Below are 17,717 nucleotides of genomic sequence, written 5' to 3'. Positions count from 1 at the left end.
ATGCTTACTGGTAGAAGTCGGCTTCCTTCACGGCCTCCTCACACCTCTTCAGTGTTTTGGTATGCTGGTTCTGAAGAGACTGCAGGTCTCCCATGGCCCTCATGCACTGGCTTTTCAGGCGCTCGTAGTCATGGCTGGCTTTGGGATTTGGCCTATAAAAGAAAAGCAGCAAGCACTCAGAATTCTGCCATGTATTGTTTAAATGCTCTAAAAGCCTGAAGACTAAAGCTCATTCAAGCTCAAGGACAAATACTCTGTGTTTGTAGAGTCAACATTATTCCAAAGTGCAGAGAATTAGCAGATGAAAAGACAGCAGAAAGAACTGATGACACTGTAATCCCAGTGGCTTTGCCTTCCTGGATAAACAACCGTTACTGATCAAGCTGTGCTGCTCCCAGGAACATATCACAAAAAAAATAAAAACCTTAAATGTCCAAGAACAACGGTTCAGTCCAGGTTTTGTACCTGCAGTCATCGAAGGTGGTCCCAGGCGATGCCAACGCCAGACGCTTCCGAAGCTCGTCCCGTTCCCTGGTCACCTGGCGGAGCTGCAGGAGGATGGTGTCCAGGTTGTCGCCGGCGTGACGGTTGTCGTTAACGGCTGGGGGCGGGGAGGACGCTTCACCGTTTACGGGGGAACCTGTGACAACGAGCCCATTTGAGCCACTTATTGCACACAGCAAAACTATTTAGTGTATTAACTGATTAACAAAATGGCTACGAGAAATACTGAATATGGTGATCATCTCAAATATATCGCTTTTACTACACAGCCTGTCTTTTCCCAACTTTCATGATCAGAATTGCTGTTTAACTCAAAAAAATGTTTAAATACTAGAAAAATGATAAAGAAAGAAAGACGAGACGAGTTTAGGATGATCTGCTCTATCTAGTAACAGAATATTAAGATTATTATTAAATATGGTTTATTCGAGTACTTCTATCAACACACAACTGAGAGACAGAACTGAAATTCAGATTTTATTTATTGGAGTCATTTTTCAGTCTCAACTCAACTAATAAGATTCTTCAGGCCAGTACATGGATTGCAGTACTTTTCCACTCCAGTAAAGCATCTATGCTTAAATATTGTAAATCTTTGTCGAGTAGTCAGATCAGGAAGATCATTTCAGAGTCACATTCAGGATCGCTTTCTTCAAAAGAACACCCCCGGCAGGAAGTCTGGGGATTATGTGCATCTTTGAGTCACCTTTTGGATCTTTCTTGGGTTTATGTAACACAGCTGAGTCACTTGGACCTCTGTCAGAAACAGGGAGAGGCAGACATGGCAAACCTCCTTAGAAAACAGGGAAGAATTGGTCGAGTGTTTTTGCACACATTGTGGGCTTTAAGAGGACAAATAAATCCAACTTCCTGTCCTTTAAATCAGGCATTTATAAACACATTCCTTCATTTTCCTGGATTTACTTCGGCATTGTTTTGGCCCGTTTTGGATTCCAACCTCCCCCACCCACTCCGATGCAAAAAAAATTTGCAGCAGGAGTCTTTCGTTATTTATACGTACCAACGCTACTGAGAGAACTGCTGCTTTCCGAGTCTGATGGCATGGTGGACAGGACGCTGTAGGTGGAACCTGCCAGGACAGGAGAGCCATTCAGACGCACAGCATGAACAGAATGATAAACCCACAGTACAGCGAGACGAGAAATTAATACTATATACTCAGCTCTTTGTTTAATGCACAATATTAATATTAATTCAAATTGAATTAATCCATTTTTCTTTCAGCAGCCAGGTTAGAAATCTGACTTTTATACCCGTTATTGTATCCTACGCGTTGCATTTAATAAACCTTCCCCAGATCAATAAAGAAATCGATAGAATTTTCTCCGTTTGTTTTCAGAGATCTGCTCTGAGCCGAGTTCGAGGTGTGCTTTTTGAACTGGCAGGCCGGTTTCTGTGGGCCCCTCTCAGAGTGTTACAGAATAATAACACGAAGAACGGAGTGTGTGCAAGATGTACTATGTTTTAATGGTGCGTCTTGAGCAAAAGCGTACCACGTAAATTTTACGGAACCGTCAGGAAACTGTGTCATCCTGTGAAAACAGGGCATAGCGTGGCCAGCTTGGCTCAGTTTTTGACTGCCAACACTGCAGTCAAAAACTCAAAGCTCAACCGAATGCAGGCATTACAAACTACGCTTCATGTAAATCCAGGTGGAAACAAATTCATATAAACTGGACATTTTTATTCTAACCACAATAATCTTGTGGTTAGCTCAGAATCCAGGAACTTGCTTGTGTATATAAAAAATTAAATAAAATAAAAATTGGGATTTAAAAGAGAGCGGAAATGGTGGCCAGCCTCATCAGTGGCAGTCAAGTCGCAGTTTGACAGCAGCAGTTCTTGACTCCTACTTCTGCCCTTGCTTCCCACTGGCTTTAGCTGCAGCTCTCCTGTGTGACGAGGCCAAGCCTAATTAACTATGAGCTCTGTGCGACTGAGCCACTCCATCTTAGGGCCAGCAGACGGAGGGAAGGAGAGGAGAAACAGAGGGGGCATGGGCAAGCAGAGGATGGATGAAAAGAGATAGCCTAAGTAAGTCACAGAAAAGATAAGGAAGAAGTGTATATTGGAGGGGTGGGAGGAGAGCAGCAAAGCGCAAAGGCTTTTAATATGTTCTGACATTCCCTGTCTGACGCTCAACCCTCCTGCTCTGCAAAGTGCTTCCAGCACACAGCTTTGATTGCGTATTGTTCCACCAGACATGATGAGAAGTGCTGTGGAGTTGCACAGCAGTAACTCTCTACAATCGGCACGTCGATGCAAAAAGTGGTTCGCTTATTGCATGTTGCTTTTTCGGTGTCTTCGGTGGCTTTCCGATGCAATATTTGACTTCTTGAACCCAGTATGTGACTGACGGTGTCTCACAAAAACAGACGGGAGCCACTGCGAGGCGTTGTGTCAGCTTAGTTGTACGATAAATCTTTTCGTAATATCCTAGAGGCAAACTCAGTGAAGCTCTGATGCAAAGAAAAAAGAAAAACAGGCGTATTTGAGGGCAACCTTATGGCAAAGTTATGAGGACAGATATTGCATGGACAGAAACACCCTCAGATGATAAAATTCACTCAGTAATTGCACGCATCTCATTTCTCTACACTTTTTTTTTTTCTTTTAAGATTGTCGCATTTGTTTTTCCAGTTCAAATTTTTTTAGACGGATTGATCCCGTTTTCTTACTTTTTATACTAAGGGACCAAAACAGACAAAATATGCTACAGGTTATTGGACACAGACAAAATACTACTGCAGCTAACCTACAAAACTGATCATGATGACTAGAGTAGTATGTCGACTGACTTTTCTTTAAAAGCATTCTTTTTCTTTAACTTTTTAAACTAAATACTAAAAGCTCTTTTCCTCCAAGGTGCTGTGTGTGCGGTACAGCCTGCGGACCCGAGTTGTAAGTGTGTGTCTGTGTCTTCCGCCTTTTGGTCATGTTCTGCTCCAGTCGCTGGGTTGCTACAGCTGGGCAGGTTATGCTTCCCTGCAAAATGAACCCGTTTCTAAAAGTTCTTCAAAGACCAGTGTGATCTACTGTTTGCATCATCACAAGAGTGATGAATGATGAGGAAACATCTGGAGGTGAGATGAGCCAACAGACAAAGCTAATGTGTAATTTGTTTTTCCTTGAGTTCAATTTTAAATCGATTAATTTTTAACACTGTTGAAAATATCAAACAGCATTTAAGCAAGACATTTTGCAAAGTTATTACTGCTGCAAATTCACTGTGCACATAAATATAGCAAAAGATGGTTTGGAAGAATTGCGTTGCTATGGTAAAGACATTTAAAAAGCTACAACCAAGTTGTTGCAGTGCCAGAACCAAAACGTTTTTTTTTTTTTTCAAAAGAAAAGAAATATATATTTTTGTTGTAGCCATTTGTTACAGTTTCTACCCTGACCCTTTAGATCAGGGTAGATCTTGAGAATTGTACTCTTCACTAAACTGATCGATTTTTCATTCATTTCCAGTTCAGACATATCTTTTGAAATTCTAAACAGACATGTTTTTTTTATTTTTTTTATTTACAAATGTCTAACTAAGGCTTTATTTGGTTTTTGGGGGGGGTTTACCGTCATGTTGGAGGTAGCAGTTCTAACATTCAGTTCAATTACATCTCTATATCATTAAGTGCAATCTTTTTTTGTGTTTTTTTTTTGTGGTAAAAGTTAAGAAAAAATAAAATAGATTTTTGGAAGAAAATGATTTTTTTTTTTTTTTTGTCAAATAGAAAAATTATTCAACAGATGGCACCAAACCAAATTCACCAGGAAATGAGGATATAAGATTATTTCCATTTATTCATCTGAGCATATTTCTCCACATTTTACCAGATTTTCATGAAACTCCAGAAAAATACCTCACAGTACATATTGCTGTTTAATACATTTATAAAAAATGAAAATGAAAAAAACACAGGTAGTTCTTAGTTTTAAAGTAATTAAAACTAAGTACCGATTGATTTTTTTCCCTATTTAACCTTTTGAGCACAGATGAAGAAAAAAAGTCTGAGTCAGATCTCTGGCTGAACTACTGGTGCACCTCTGAACATCACCTTCCTCTATGTTTCACTGTGTGATTTGAAAAGGCAAGCCACTTGGATAAATCCCAGTAATCTACTAAAGCCACTCACCAAATAGCATACAGCTATAACTCCTACGCATGCAGCAGCTCTGGGACAATCTTTGGAAATACACAACACGCTTGCTCTGCGAGGACGAAATGTGTGCGCCACAATTTCTATAATGAGATTAAAATCACCGGCTGATAATTCAACCCAGCACGCAGCACGGAGGGACTCAGAGTGGCAAAGATGAGTCAGTGGCGAGAGGCCTTTTTATTATCGATACCAATTAGCACTAGCCACAAACTGGGAGGGAGGCTGATCATTTGTAAACACATTCACAGCATCAATAAAACGGAGCTCCATTAGGGAAGCATAGATCTGATCTCCACAGTGGGAGAAGAAGATACCAGCTATAACTGGAAGACGAAAGAAAAAGGACCGGAGGAATTCTGGGAAATGGCAAAATAAAATGTCACTGATAAAAGTCATGGTGTACTTTAACAGGAGCAGTTACATGTTACAACACACTAGCATCTAAGGTGGGAATTATTCCAGTGGAAGTCCTGAGGCAATGGCAACAAAGGCCCTTTCGCTGTCATCTAAATAGGCCAGGGGAGTGCTTGCTCCACCGATGAGGTTCCACTTCCCCCACTCCTCCGTCTGCTTCCCCTTGCAGTCACACCGTGTACTACGCTACCAACAGTTGCTTCAGACAACCAGATTATGTTCTTCAGCTCATAAACCAAGACGACAGTCGTTGCCATGGAGAAAGTGGATGAGAGGGAAACTGACTTTGCTATGTGCTGAAAAAAAAGGAGCCTCAGACTATCACAACAACATGCAAAGCGTGGCTCCAACCTTTCACAGCTGGGTTAGACAAAAAAAACCTACCAAAAAATAACTGCAAAATTTTAATGAAAATATCAGCCGTGTTCAAAAATTGTGTGTTTTAAATAAGAAAAAGTCTGATTTATTTTAGAAAAGCTTATAGTATGAACGCAAATTTATCGGGAACACTCCAGATTTTATTTCAAAGTAAAACATTAAGAACAAAAATCTTACGTTTCAAGAGCAATAAATATCAGGCTATTCAAAAGTTAGCAGTGTCTGCATTGCGCAACAAGAACTCAGTGTGAGAAAATAATATGCTTTTCACTTTCCTGTGATTCAAGAAAAAAAATACTTTGTAGTGTAATTAGTATATTTAGCACCAATTAGTACATCATTTGCCATCGAGAAATATATTTACTGAGAACAGTGGTCAACCTGGTTAGTAATGTTGGATTGCTGTGAGCGTCTGTCAAAATGTAAACAAAACATCATCTTTGTAAGTGAGATATTACATCTCCTGGCTCAGCAGGAGATTTAAAATATAAATCTACAATACAGTTTATACAATTGTTTATAAGGCAACATAGCCTCATCTTTCTGTCAGTGAGCCACAATGAGTCTACATATCCCTCAACTCTAGTTTCCCCAGCTTCATACTCTTTAGAGGACCAAATACAACAAACTAATGCTGCTGAAAACTACCGACTGATTTTACTGCCCATTTCTGTGTAGCTAAAGGATGTGGCAGTATTAAGCCAGAAAGCAGAAAGACTGTCTTCATAATTCTGACAGCTAAATCCTGACAGGGGCTTTATGCGCGGTACGGATGATGTGGTTTAAATAAGAAACATTTCAGTCCCACAAATGTTTTGCAAGACTGCTTCTTATTCCTCAACTTTGTCTCATTTACAAAGATTGAGCACCAACCCAGCAGCAGAACTCCTCTATCCCTCATTTTATATCTACATTCTCTGTATATCACTTTCTGCAACGGTTAAGGTTGGGCAATAGAAAGCTATGTACACTCCATATCTTAAACGTAGTAGATTTATAGACTGAAACAAGCCATTTTTCACACAATTCCCTTCAAGGCTTGAATGATGCGTCTGCTTTGCACATGTTCCCAGGGTCTAGGAAGGATGGCGGCTCAGAGGGTGGGGGTTTAACTTGCTGTGTTACTGATATAACTCTGAGTCAGATCAGAGCTCGTCACACGGCTGAAAAAATGGCTTTGTAAAGGAGGGCTTGTTATAAAGAAAACTGAGCTCTGTGCTCAGTTTTCTTAACAGAAAACCCAACAGCTTTGGTTTTCTGTTTTAAAGCAAAACTATTCTGGTTTTGAATTTACTAAGTAGAAACAGTTTGTTTTTATTTGAAATTTGATATTTTACTTTTTGAAGTGATTACAGGTGGAAGTCTCCTACAGCTTTGCCCACCTATGAAGTAAAACTGTTTGCTGCTGCTTCTTCTTCTTTGCAAATTAACAGTAGTTCAGCCAGTTTACATGAAAAGTGTATAGAGTTATTTGTTAAGTCTTTCCAAAAAATTAAATTCTCATTTAATAGGTGCTTTTTTTAGATAATGGATTGACCAGACCTCATGTCTTAAACAGCAATGTTTAAGACATTAATTTATAAACTGACCCCGTCTTAAATGTCGGCACAGTTTTCTCCCTGACCCGTCTGCTGCATTCTGTAGTTTGATTACTAATGTCCGCTAATAAAATCTCTGAAGCCTTCAAAGAACAGCTGTGTTCAGAAAGAGATTATATTGCACACACAGGTGGATTCCTGTTTAGTAGTTGCACTGGAATTTGTGTAGAGATATTAAAGGTCATAGTAAAGGCAGCTAATCCGCACAAGTTTTTTTTTTTTTATTAGAATTTTATTTGTAAAAAAAAATGTTGGACACCGTGTCCCCCCTTTTCCTTTACCTTCACAATTATTCATTACTTTGTGTTGCTCCATGAAAAAAAACACACAAAAAACAACAGAATGAATTTAGGCTTGTAGAAACATAACAATTTTGAAAAAAAAGAAAGAAGCATTGTTAAGATTTGGGTGAGATCTCTGTAGGTGAGATCTCACCAAAAGCTCCTGGATGAAGAAACTGAGTGATGACAGCTTAGCTGTAAAGGAGGACCTCATGTGATACTAATGTTTTGTGTGAAAGATAATTAGTTTTCATTTCCGCTGTGTTCAAATGAGGCGGTTCAGGTCAGCAAATGTTTTCTTACCAATATAGTACAAAGTTTTTACATTAGCATGTTTTAGGTTAAAATAAATGTTATTCTATGAGCAAACGGCATAAACATGCATTGTTAAAGGTGGGAATGGCTTTCACATGCAATCACTGTCTATACCTGCTTACCCTTCGAGAGGGTAGCAGTAAGGGTGTGCTTGATGGGGGGAGGAGGGGATGTGAAGGAAGGCGGGGGAAGGTTTGGGTCTGGTGATCATTGTGTGAGGGGCGGGGTGCACAAGAAACAGACTGCCAGTTCCAAACAGGGGCAACAGAGAAACAAACAGAACAACCAACCGAGCACAGAAACACACCGACTAACCTGCCAGTAGAAGAGAACCCATGCATGCACAACATGCCAAACTTCATGAAAAAAGACCCCAGGGCCAGGACCTTCATGAAGCAACTCACACAATCCCATCATAAAAAAAAAAAAAAAAAAAAAACATATTTGAAAAAGCTGGTCAGAATTCATCGACACAGACAGCAGCACTCATTCAGACTTTAAAAAGGTTCGAATCGTCACTATGCAACATAAAAATTACTAAGCAATTTCATACATTCTTTACTGTGTACCGGGACTTACTGTAAACTGTGAGTGGGTCTGATTTCTGGGATGGTAGCAACACCACAGACCAGGATTCTGGGCATGGAGCCAGTGAAACCTCACGGACAGAGTGAAAGATTGATCATCCGCCTTCGAGAGTTTGTGCTTGGCCAAAAAAACAATGACCACTGTATGATGACTCTATGAGACAGGGATACTTCCAGGCTGGCTCCACACTCCCTGCCTCACACCTCAGTGCTCATCGTAGCATGGTAAATCCCACACATCTTTTTTTTAATATATAGGTCCAAACTCTGGCCTCCGGTGCATCTCAAAATAACATCCGTTCCACTATTGACTGAAAATCACGGCTGCCATGAACAGCTTGAACCCCAGAGCGTTTTTGGATCTCTGCAAGTCATTCGGGACACAGAGAGAAAATTTTAGTCCAACAAACCTGTCACAGCCCCTATATGCAGCACAAGAATCCTAAAAAAAACAACAAAAAAAAGGCACATCGGTGCCATCCAGACCAACCTATTATCTCTATACAAAGAGGCCTAGCTCAGCATAAACGAGGCATAATTTCCTGCTGAACAGCTTGCCTCCTCCTGGGGTCAGAAATAAAAGGGTGAAAGATGTCTGCAACATGTCCTCCAAATGCTGCGTAACATGCTGCAGCTAGGACGATGCAAAAACAGAGCCGGAGCAAAAACAAAATAGCCGCTGAAATGTTATAAATTTTTACGACATTCCAGTCGTGTTTAATTACAGAGGAACCCCATGTGCATTTAGAAAAGATTTTGTGGGTTCCACTTAAAAGAGCGTGACACGAAATGGCAATAACTAAAAAAGATCATGATGAAAAGGGCATAATTATTACTCAGAAACAATGGTCCAGATGTGAAAAATAAATGTTCAGAATCTAGCATCAGATTATGTGGAGGGGAAAAACCAAAAGACATCTGGATTACTTTAGAAAATGGGTTTTCAAAAATCTTGACAACTTATAATTCCGTTCACATATTTTCTTTATACCAATCAGATGGAGCCTAAAGACACTGACGGTGTTTGATTCTGACTTGCAGAGATGCTAAGGCACACGTAAGGGGACAGAGCAGAATAGACAGAATAGGTTTTATTTATCACAAATTAATTTGCAATCTTAGTGCTAAATCTAAACATATTAGGAGACCAAAATTAGAAAACAAAGATTTTATTGAAAATACTACTTATTAAAAATGTCAGCGCTGTGCCTTTTGCCAATAATCCTGACTTGATAAAGAGGACAAACACGTAATGCTAATTTGGATGTCATCACTGGGAACATTTTGTTTAAGAGAACCATTACTGCAGTAAAACTGGGTCGGTCTCTCCTTTGTTCCGTGGAAAAGAACTGCATGTGATTTCCTTCATCTGCATTAGATTAAAGTAAGGACTCCAGTGGAGAGGTGAAAGCCAGGCTTCTTCTGCTAAACACAACCTGTTTTCACCACTTCAGACGACCGATAACTCTTAGGTTGCCTTAAAGCTGATTTGAGCCAGCAGACTCCGAGGCTGGCTGGCTGTTTTGACACAAGTACTTCAAAAAAAATCTTCTCGGTCAGAGCATCAGAAATATGGTGATATTGTGTGCGCACACATGAAAGGCTACTCGTGTTTTATTTTACCATCCACAGCCATCTGTTTTCATTATTCAGAGGAGGAAAGTGTTGTGGTTTGTGCAGGAATTGAGGTTACAGATGAGAAGGTTTTCTTTAAACGGGCAATGAAAAGGGCTCAAAGCATTTGAATTTTATTTCTGCATTTCTTTGGACTGAAGATGTGAAGAGCGTGGTAAACACAAGGGAAATTGACAAGAAGCAAGCCAACATCAGTTGGAATAATAGAAAGTACCACTGAAATGGAAAACGTTTTAAAATAGTTTCTTTTTTTTACTTTGCTCAACATAAAAATATGAACAAAACAAAATATTGATCCCGATGTCTCTCAAAGTCGCTTTGTAACTATTCTGACAGTAATTTTAGGACGACTAACGTTTTGAAAGACTCATTTGCACACAGGTTTGTAGCTTTCTGACTGATGTCTTGAAATGCCGTTTCAATATTCCTAAAATATGTTCGGTCTTCATCATGCCATGCAATCGCGAAGTGCAGCAGTTCATCCAGCATCAAAACAGTCCCCTAATATGATGCAGCTGCCACGAGGAGCGATAGAGAGAGTTTTAAGTTAAAAGCTTCCCCTTACTTCCTCTAAATGTAACAACGGTCATTATGGCTAAAAGATTAAATTTCATTCATTCAACAAACGTGTCTGAGGACATGTCTACTGAAATTAAGTTCTTCCGGTTACCCCACAGTGAATTTGTAAACTGTAATCGGTTCTTAATGCTGCTTTTGAATAAAGCTTTCTTCATGTGCGAGCAGTCTCTCAGTCCAGATAGGTTCCACACTTGTTCCCCTGCTGATCTCAAGAACTGGAGTTCAACTGTGTAAAGTCTAAAGATTTTAAAATGCAGATAAGCCTAAAAATTAGATAATAATGCAAGTGGGAAAGCTAGTAAAAGTAATAAGGCCATCCTCGAGTACGTCTCCATCTAAATATATTCCAACAGCTTGACAAACTGATGGCTTCCTCTGCGTGTTCACAACACTGCGCTGGGGGTGGTGAAGTCAGAGGAAGGTACAAAGAGCAATGAAGAGTAAGAAAGTAGGGTGACAAGCTAAGTGGCGACGTGCGTCACAGAATGACAGACACTGATGCAAACTCGGACTGACGGAGAAAGCAAAGCCAGGTCGAGCTCTTGGGAGGTATTTAAAAGCCTTGCTGGTGACAAAGAGCGCCACGGTCATAATTCATTTCGTCTGGAAAGAGTGGTTTATAGGACAGAATCTCGTTGACAGAGGACAGCAACCCTCCTCCTATAACACAGAAACACTGCCCCATGTCCTGGGCTGCTGTACACAGAGCAAGCTGCTGACTGTGCACTTTGGGGGCTGCAGAACTTCTCAACAAAAGCCCTGTTGTCTCAGTCGCTCTTGCTCCCTCTGCCTATCACCCGCCTCTGTCTCACTGGCAAAACGTTTTAGCGTGCAAAGAAATATAGCTACTCACTGGGATAAAGAGTCTTGGTGAGTCGTGGTAATGGCTTGGAGGAACAAAGCCTATAAGACCTAAAAAGCACTTGGGAGGGGGGGGAAAGGAAGATCAGAAGTACCAAAAATGAGAAAACAAGTCAAGAAAGCAAAAGAAGCAGACAAGAAGACCAATATAAACAAGGGCATAATTAATTAAATAAATGAGATGTTGGTTTCAAAGTTTGTAACCAGATCCCTGGAATCACCTTTTCCAACCGTCTTCCTATGAATATATGATGCTGCAACCATCATGTTAGAGTGAGGAGAGTGTGTTCAGAGTGATATGCAGTGTCACTCTGATATCATGTTTAGCATGACAATAAAAAAAATGTTTTTTTAATTATTTTGACCAAAGGTTTGCTGTTGTCTCTGTTGTTGTGTCCTTGGACAAGACTCTTCACTCACCTTGCCTGCTGGCAGTGGTCAGAAGGGCCAATGGTGCAATATAGCTGCCTTGTTTCTATCAGTCTGCCATAGGGCAGCTGCAGCTACAATCCAGTAGCTTACCACCATCAGCATTTGAGTGTGTGCATGAATGGAAATAACAGATTTCATGCAAAGTGTCTTTGAGTGTCCTCAAAATCGCTACACAAGTCTGATGTCATATTACTTGCAAACCATACATCCTCTGACTCTCTTTCACAATTTTATTCATGCCAACAGTCTTCCATAAGGCTACAATAAGAGTCCACAACTAATGGGTGTCTTGTCAACAGATTCCCCCCACCTGAGCATTATATCTCTGCAGCTCCTTCTGAGTTACCAAAGACCTATCGGGACATCCTGGATTAATGCTCTTCTTACTCAGCCTGTCAATTTAGGTGGACGATTGCGACCAAAACACACTGACGTTCATAGTTGTAAAGTTACAAAAAGTGAAAATGTGTTACCGCTCTATGGATATAAATATGTAGTGTGCGGAAAACAGCACACTAGCTAGGGAATGAATAGAGCCTAATTGCTGGTGTTTACATTTGTAAAAATGCATTTAGATAAATCTGAGAACATAGAGAGTGCTTTCTCTTGTTGAAAAGCAGGGTCAATACAATTCATTCATGGTCAATATTTAGCAGACATCTTTCGCAACAGGAAAGCTGCAGGGTTTAGGTGCACAAATCTAAAAACTGTGTCTAAATAACCCTCTTCAGAAAACATGAAGCAGTTTGCCATCTTTGCCACTAATTATTTACAGCTTGTGGGCGCTAATCATTGCGTATTAACGTGTGCACCTGCACCATTTTCCTTTGGCAGAACGACACGTCTTTGGATGATTTTGTACATGCGTGTCTTTGGAGGCTTAGCTGGCGCAGGCGGCAAAGTGGAGAACAAGAGCAGGCAGGCAGCATGAGACGAGGACATGCTGAGAGCAGGTTGCTATCAGCAAGACACATCACATTCAGAATACCTCTCCTCTTCTCTCACACCCTGCCTTGTTCACAGACACACCACCGCTCTGAGGATTTCATCCCCGATGATCCCTTTCTACCAGCTTCTCTGCCTGAAGGTACACCACTTGTCTTCAGGCTCTTATAAGACAACGTTAAAACATTAATTAGATCACCCTCATCATTCTCTCAATGATGACAACAACAACAACAAAAATCTAATTAATGAAGACCGTAACTGTGAAAAGAGTAAGCCAGAAACGCAGCAGCTAATACAGATGACTGCAAATGAATTAAAAAGCGTGTCTCGCAGAGAAAGTTTAATCCCAGAGTGAGGAGAGCTGGGCTATAATCCTCTGTTGAATAACCACAGACTGACAAGTCAGACCCACTATAGTTGTGCTCGCTTTCTCCAAATACAACACATGTCACCTCCAAGGCCTGGTGCTTTAGAATAAAAAGGTGTGTGTTCAGGGGAAGCCCAAATCCACACTGCTGAGTGTTATTCTCCAGCAGCTACACTCAATACAAGGAAGTAATAAAGCTTAAGGAAGCATTAGTGATCCTGTCAGCAAAGCGGCAAGAAACCAACTCAGCACAAGTTGCAAAGGTCTACTTTCAACCAATATACTAAGGCTAACCTTGCACCACTCAACAATAGATGTAGTCCTCCCGGGATAAGGCTGCTGTGTTATGATTCGAAGCACTGCCTGCAAGGTTGCTTTATTCATGTGAAACACTGCATGTGTCTTCATCTCCTCCAAACTTCTGGATCTTCTGGCTCATCCTGAATTCAAGCCTCCGGGCCACGATGCCAGTTGCGAGAGAGCCACTGACTGGCTTTTAGTCACTTGATGTCCCTTTGTCTCTGTGAAACGGCAACCAAAACCAGTGAAGTGAAGGCAGTAGCTGCGAGGAGAGGAAACAAATCAAATGGCCACACTGGCTCTCCGTCCTTCACATAATACGCTCATTGATAGACTGGACAAGTGGGGTGGGTCAATGCTGATCTGGTTCAGATCCAACAATGCCAGACCAGGACTACTTTGTGTAATTCAGCACTTAAAAATCTGCTCAATACAAAGATCACATCTGGGGTCCATCAGGGTTCAATTTCCAGGCCATTCAGAATAAAGTACGGTAACTTTCTCCTTTGCATCAGAGGTGTAATGGTACTGGTAATCAGTGTATAAAGTAGAGGCCTTTTAGTTCAGCATGCACATGAACGAAAAAAAATACAAAAAATACAGTGATGTTTTAAACCAGACCACATGCAGAATTGACTAAATTAAAAAAAATCCCCAGCCAGATCAGTACTGGAAACTTTTTGAAATGCCAGAAGGCTGCACTGGAGAAGGCCTTCAGCACCATGGCAATAGTAGCTTAAATCTACCCTAACAGGCCAGATCCCAGTTGCAGGCTGTGCAAAAAGGCTCCAGAAACAATCAAGCATCTCACAGCTGGGTATAAGATATTAGCAGAAAAGGAATTTATGATATCTCATCACTGGCTGGTATAGTATATAGAAACATCTACAAACTAGAGATCCCTGGGTCACAGCTGCAGTTATCCTCCGAGGTGGTGGAAAATAACCAAAAAAGATCCGGTGGGACCTCAAGATGGAAAAGGAAAAAAGGTAAAACCAGACTTTGTGATTATTGTCATTATTTATCAATGTGGTCATTCCAAATGATGGAAACATCTGGAAAAAGTAACACGAGGAACTGGAGAAATTGTGTTTCTCCAGTTTCTGAAGAAAGAAGCCCCTAGGCCCCTTTCTGGGGAGCCGAAGAGGCTCTTTCTGGGGGGAAGGGCTAGAAAGAGCCTGGCTGGTGACGGCAGCTGTAGTGCAGGTCATTGGAGCCCTCGGTGCAGTTACACCCACACTGGAAAAATGGCTGCAACAGATACCTGGAGAAACATCTGACATCTCAGTCTAGAACAGTACAGTTCAAGAAACACTGCAGAAATCCCTCAAGCTCCTGGGCCTCTGGTAGAAAACTGGAGCTTGTGATGAAGAGTTCTCCTCCCACCCATGAAACAGAGGCAAGAGAGAGAGATGATGAGCTAGAGATTTTGTTTTTCTTGACTGAACACCGACTTAAAAAAAAAACTACACTTTCCTAAATTCCTAAAAATGAGGAATTTACACACCAAACAAGAAGTTTGTTATGGTATTGAATCAGACCCAGATATCAGATCAAAGCAAAATTACCACACGTTTTCTGGTTTCAGTAGTTTAGATCTTTAGATTATTGTAATGGTCTCCTTAAAGCTCTCAGTACAAGAAGAAAAGGTGTATATCAGACATCCAAAATAACCAAAGTCAACACCATGAAAATTAATCCTTTCACACCTAATTAGAGCAATGGCTTAAGGCTTGCAAATTCTACATTTAAAAGGTGTTACGGTTATTGACCTAAATGGTCTTGGACTGCAGAACTTTTAGAGTTGCCTGTCAGGTCTGAACCATCTAAATCTTTTAGATCACCAGAGAATCGTTCACTCACAGAACCAATCAGCTCAACGAGGAGAGCCTGATTTTAGCTTCTAGGCTTGTCAGCTCTAGAACCACCAGAAAACCTGCTGGCTCCTTCTGACTGAGGCTAAAAACATTACAAATTATAGAAGCTTTCCCATTAAAGGGCACATATTGATCTATCAGTTAATTTTTATCATATCTAAGCAATATTTGTGCTTAAATTTGAACTTTGCCATTTATTTCTCAATGCTACTTTTTCTGTTATATCGAATCCATTTCTTTTTTCTTTTTTTTTCCTTAAACCTACTTGTGGACCTTGTATATTTATGGTCCCATAAATATACAAGTAATGTATATTTACATTACTTGTAAATATACATTTACAAGTATACAAACCCCCCTTTCCAATAAGACAATTTAAAAAAAATGAATGCACCATCATCACAGTTGGTCAGCAGTTTGGTCTGCAACAAATGCATGGGTAGGCTTGCATGCACACAGTCATGTGCAGGTTGATATGGACTTAACATGTCAGCAGCAAATCCGTTGCCATGGAAACAACCCAGACTACATAATGTACAAACTATAAGGCCACCTTATGACAAACGAGCGTTTGTGGTGGATTGTAGCAAAATCGTTTGCATCTAAACAAAGCTCCAATGGGAGTGATGATCTCGACTTCGGGATGTTTCTGTTTTGGCGATTTGCTGAAGTCCTGACTTTCTGCTCTGTGCTGCTGCACTCTACTGATTTTAAAAGTCAGTCAATGTGATAGCAACACTGCCACACGAATATGTGCACTAATATTTCCATGCTTCCAAAAAAAAAATCAAAAGATTTTTAGTAGTTTTGAGCCGATAGTAAAATCAAGCTTCACGTCTTGCACGTTTTCTTGCAGCAGACCACCCAGATTGCACTCATTGCGAGGTCTATGCCGCGACAGGGATCGCTCATTTCTGGATTCAATCAGCAGGCTTTTTAATGAGAAGTTGGGGTCTGGGCTCTTACCAGTGGAGTGGTCCACAGGTCCACCGCCATTGTTGCTGAACAGGGCAATGTACAGGTCAGGGTATGCTTTCTCCAGGGCCACACACAGGTCGGGGAAATGGTCGCTCTCCTTGCTCATCAGCATCTTCAAAAGATGATCGACTTTCTCGGCGCTGGACGAGCAGTTCTGGTCCAGTTCGAACCTGTCCAGTTGACTCAAAGTACCCGAGACTATCAGCAGCTCGATCACTCGGTCCGCATCTGTTATGGACTCCAGTAAGTTCTGGTGGCACTGGTCTAGCAACTCTTTGTGCTTTGGCTCCATTGCTATCCGCCGTAGTTCCGTAGCTTTCCCAGCTAACCCCAGACGGCCAAGTGGATGTCAGGATCCTCACCGATCAAAAGTACCGAACGATTACCGAACTGAACTTACCGCTGCTCGCAGAAGTTCGTCGGAACCAGCACGGCATGAGGTTGCACGGGAAATCGATTTTTATAGCATATTGAAAAAGGCACAAGAAGCCATATTTGTTGCCCAAGGCTGTTGACTGCACTAAACAGCGATACATGTTTCCATCTTCCTAACGTGGAGCAGTTGCGCTCGTTTTTTGCTTCCCCCTCACGTACTCGTCAAATGAACACATTTTCCTCTCCTTCTGGGTCATTTCAGGCTCCTTTCGCCAACTCAACTGCTGGGAAAACTCACTTAACTCCGCCGCTGATCCTCAGTTACACTGTACCCTCCGCCATGTCTGAGCAACTCAGCAGCTGCTGCCCACTGTCAATCAACGGTCCGTATATTTACCATAAAAGGTAAAGAGGGCGGCGTGCCACAGAAAAGACGCCCATTTCTTCAATGGGCGTGCACGTTATTCTGTAGTGTAGGTCTAAAATCCCAGATGGATGAACCGAGAACGGAGAGAATATTATCCAGGAAAATGTTCACCGATATGATTAAGTTGAAAACGTTCTGCAACGTGTGTTCGTTACATCCAAAACGAGTAATCCTCAAAGTAAGTTAATCTATCATAATTTAACAAAAATAAATAAATAAACATTTAACTGACAGGGTACAACAATAACTTCTCCAAGCACCACCATTTCGCCGTGTATTTTAAAATTGTGGGAGAGCAGACATTGAACTTTTTCTGTTTGAAATGTTCCTTTGTGCCTTTTTTGGCACATGTAGTAGAAGGACCTTATGTGTCACTTTGTGACAAATTCTTAAACTATTCAAAGTTTCATAGAAAACACAAGTATTTGTACAACTAAACGGTCACATTACGTCCGTTTAAATTAGAAAACACCTGTAAGTATGCAAAAATAAAATATTTTACGTAAAATGTATCAGTCTGTAACCCAGCCACTATTAGAAAAGAGCACAAACAGAATAAAGTCAAACATCTTGATTAGGCATGGATCCGTGGGAAATTTCTATTGTATGGTAAGCTTGAATAAAAATACCAGAGAAAAACACTAAACTAGAGAAAAACAAATGGGTTGCACAGTGGC

At 40.9% G+C, this 17,717-nt stretch overlaps 1 protein-coding gene across 6 annotated transcripts in view; it reads right to left on the bottom strand.

The window, feature by feature from the left end:
• dlg5a (discs, large homolog 5a (Drosophila)) overlaps positions 1–16,987 on the bottom strand; it is a 42,772-nt gene extending 25,785 nt beyond the window's left edge. For 4 of the 6 annotated variants that reach the window (XM_016667787.1, XM_007545258.2, XM_016667789.1 and 1 more), the window contains exons 1-4: positions 16,227–16,987; positions 1,526–1,594; positions 466–640; positions 9–152 (exon numbers count right to left, since the gene is read on the bottom strand). In XM_016667787.1, the coding sequence (XP_016523273.1) occupies positions 9–152; positions 466–640; positions 1,526–1,594; positions 16,227–16,530 (692 nt within the window). In that variant the 5' untranslated portion in view covers positions 16,531–16,987. The remainder of the gene's footprint in view (positions 1–8; positions 153–465; positions 641–1,525; positions 1,595–16,226) is intronic. The other 2 variants (XM_016667791.1, XM_007545260.2) reach the window with 1 other exon arrangement.
• Between the last annotated feature and the right edge of the window lie 730 nt (positions 16,988–17,717).

Source organism: Poecilia formosa, unplaced genomic scaffold, assembly GCF_000485575.1.
Source record: "Poecilia formosa unplaced genomic scaffold, Poecilia_formosa-5.1.2 Scaffold12, whole genome shotgun sequence".
NCBI lineage: Eukaryota > Metazoa > Chordata > Actinopteri > Cyprinodontiformes > Poeciliidae > Poecilia > Poecilia formosa.
This window is presented reverse-complemented; position numbering and strand designations above follow the sequence as displayed.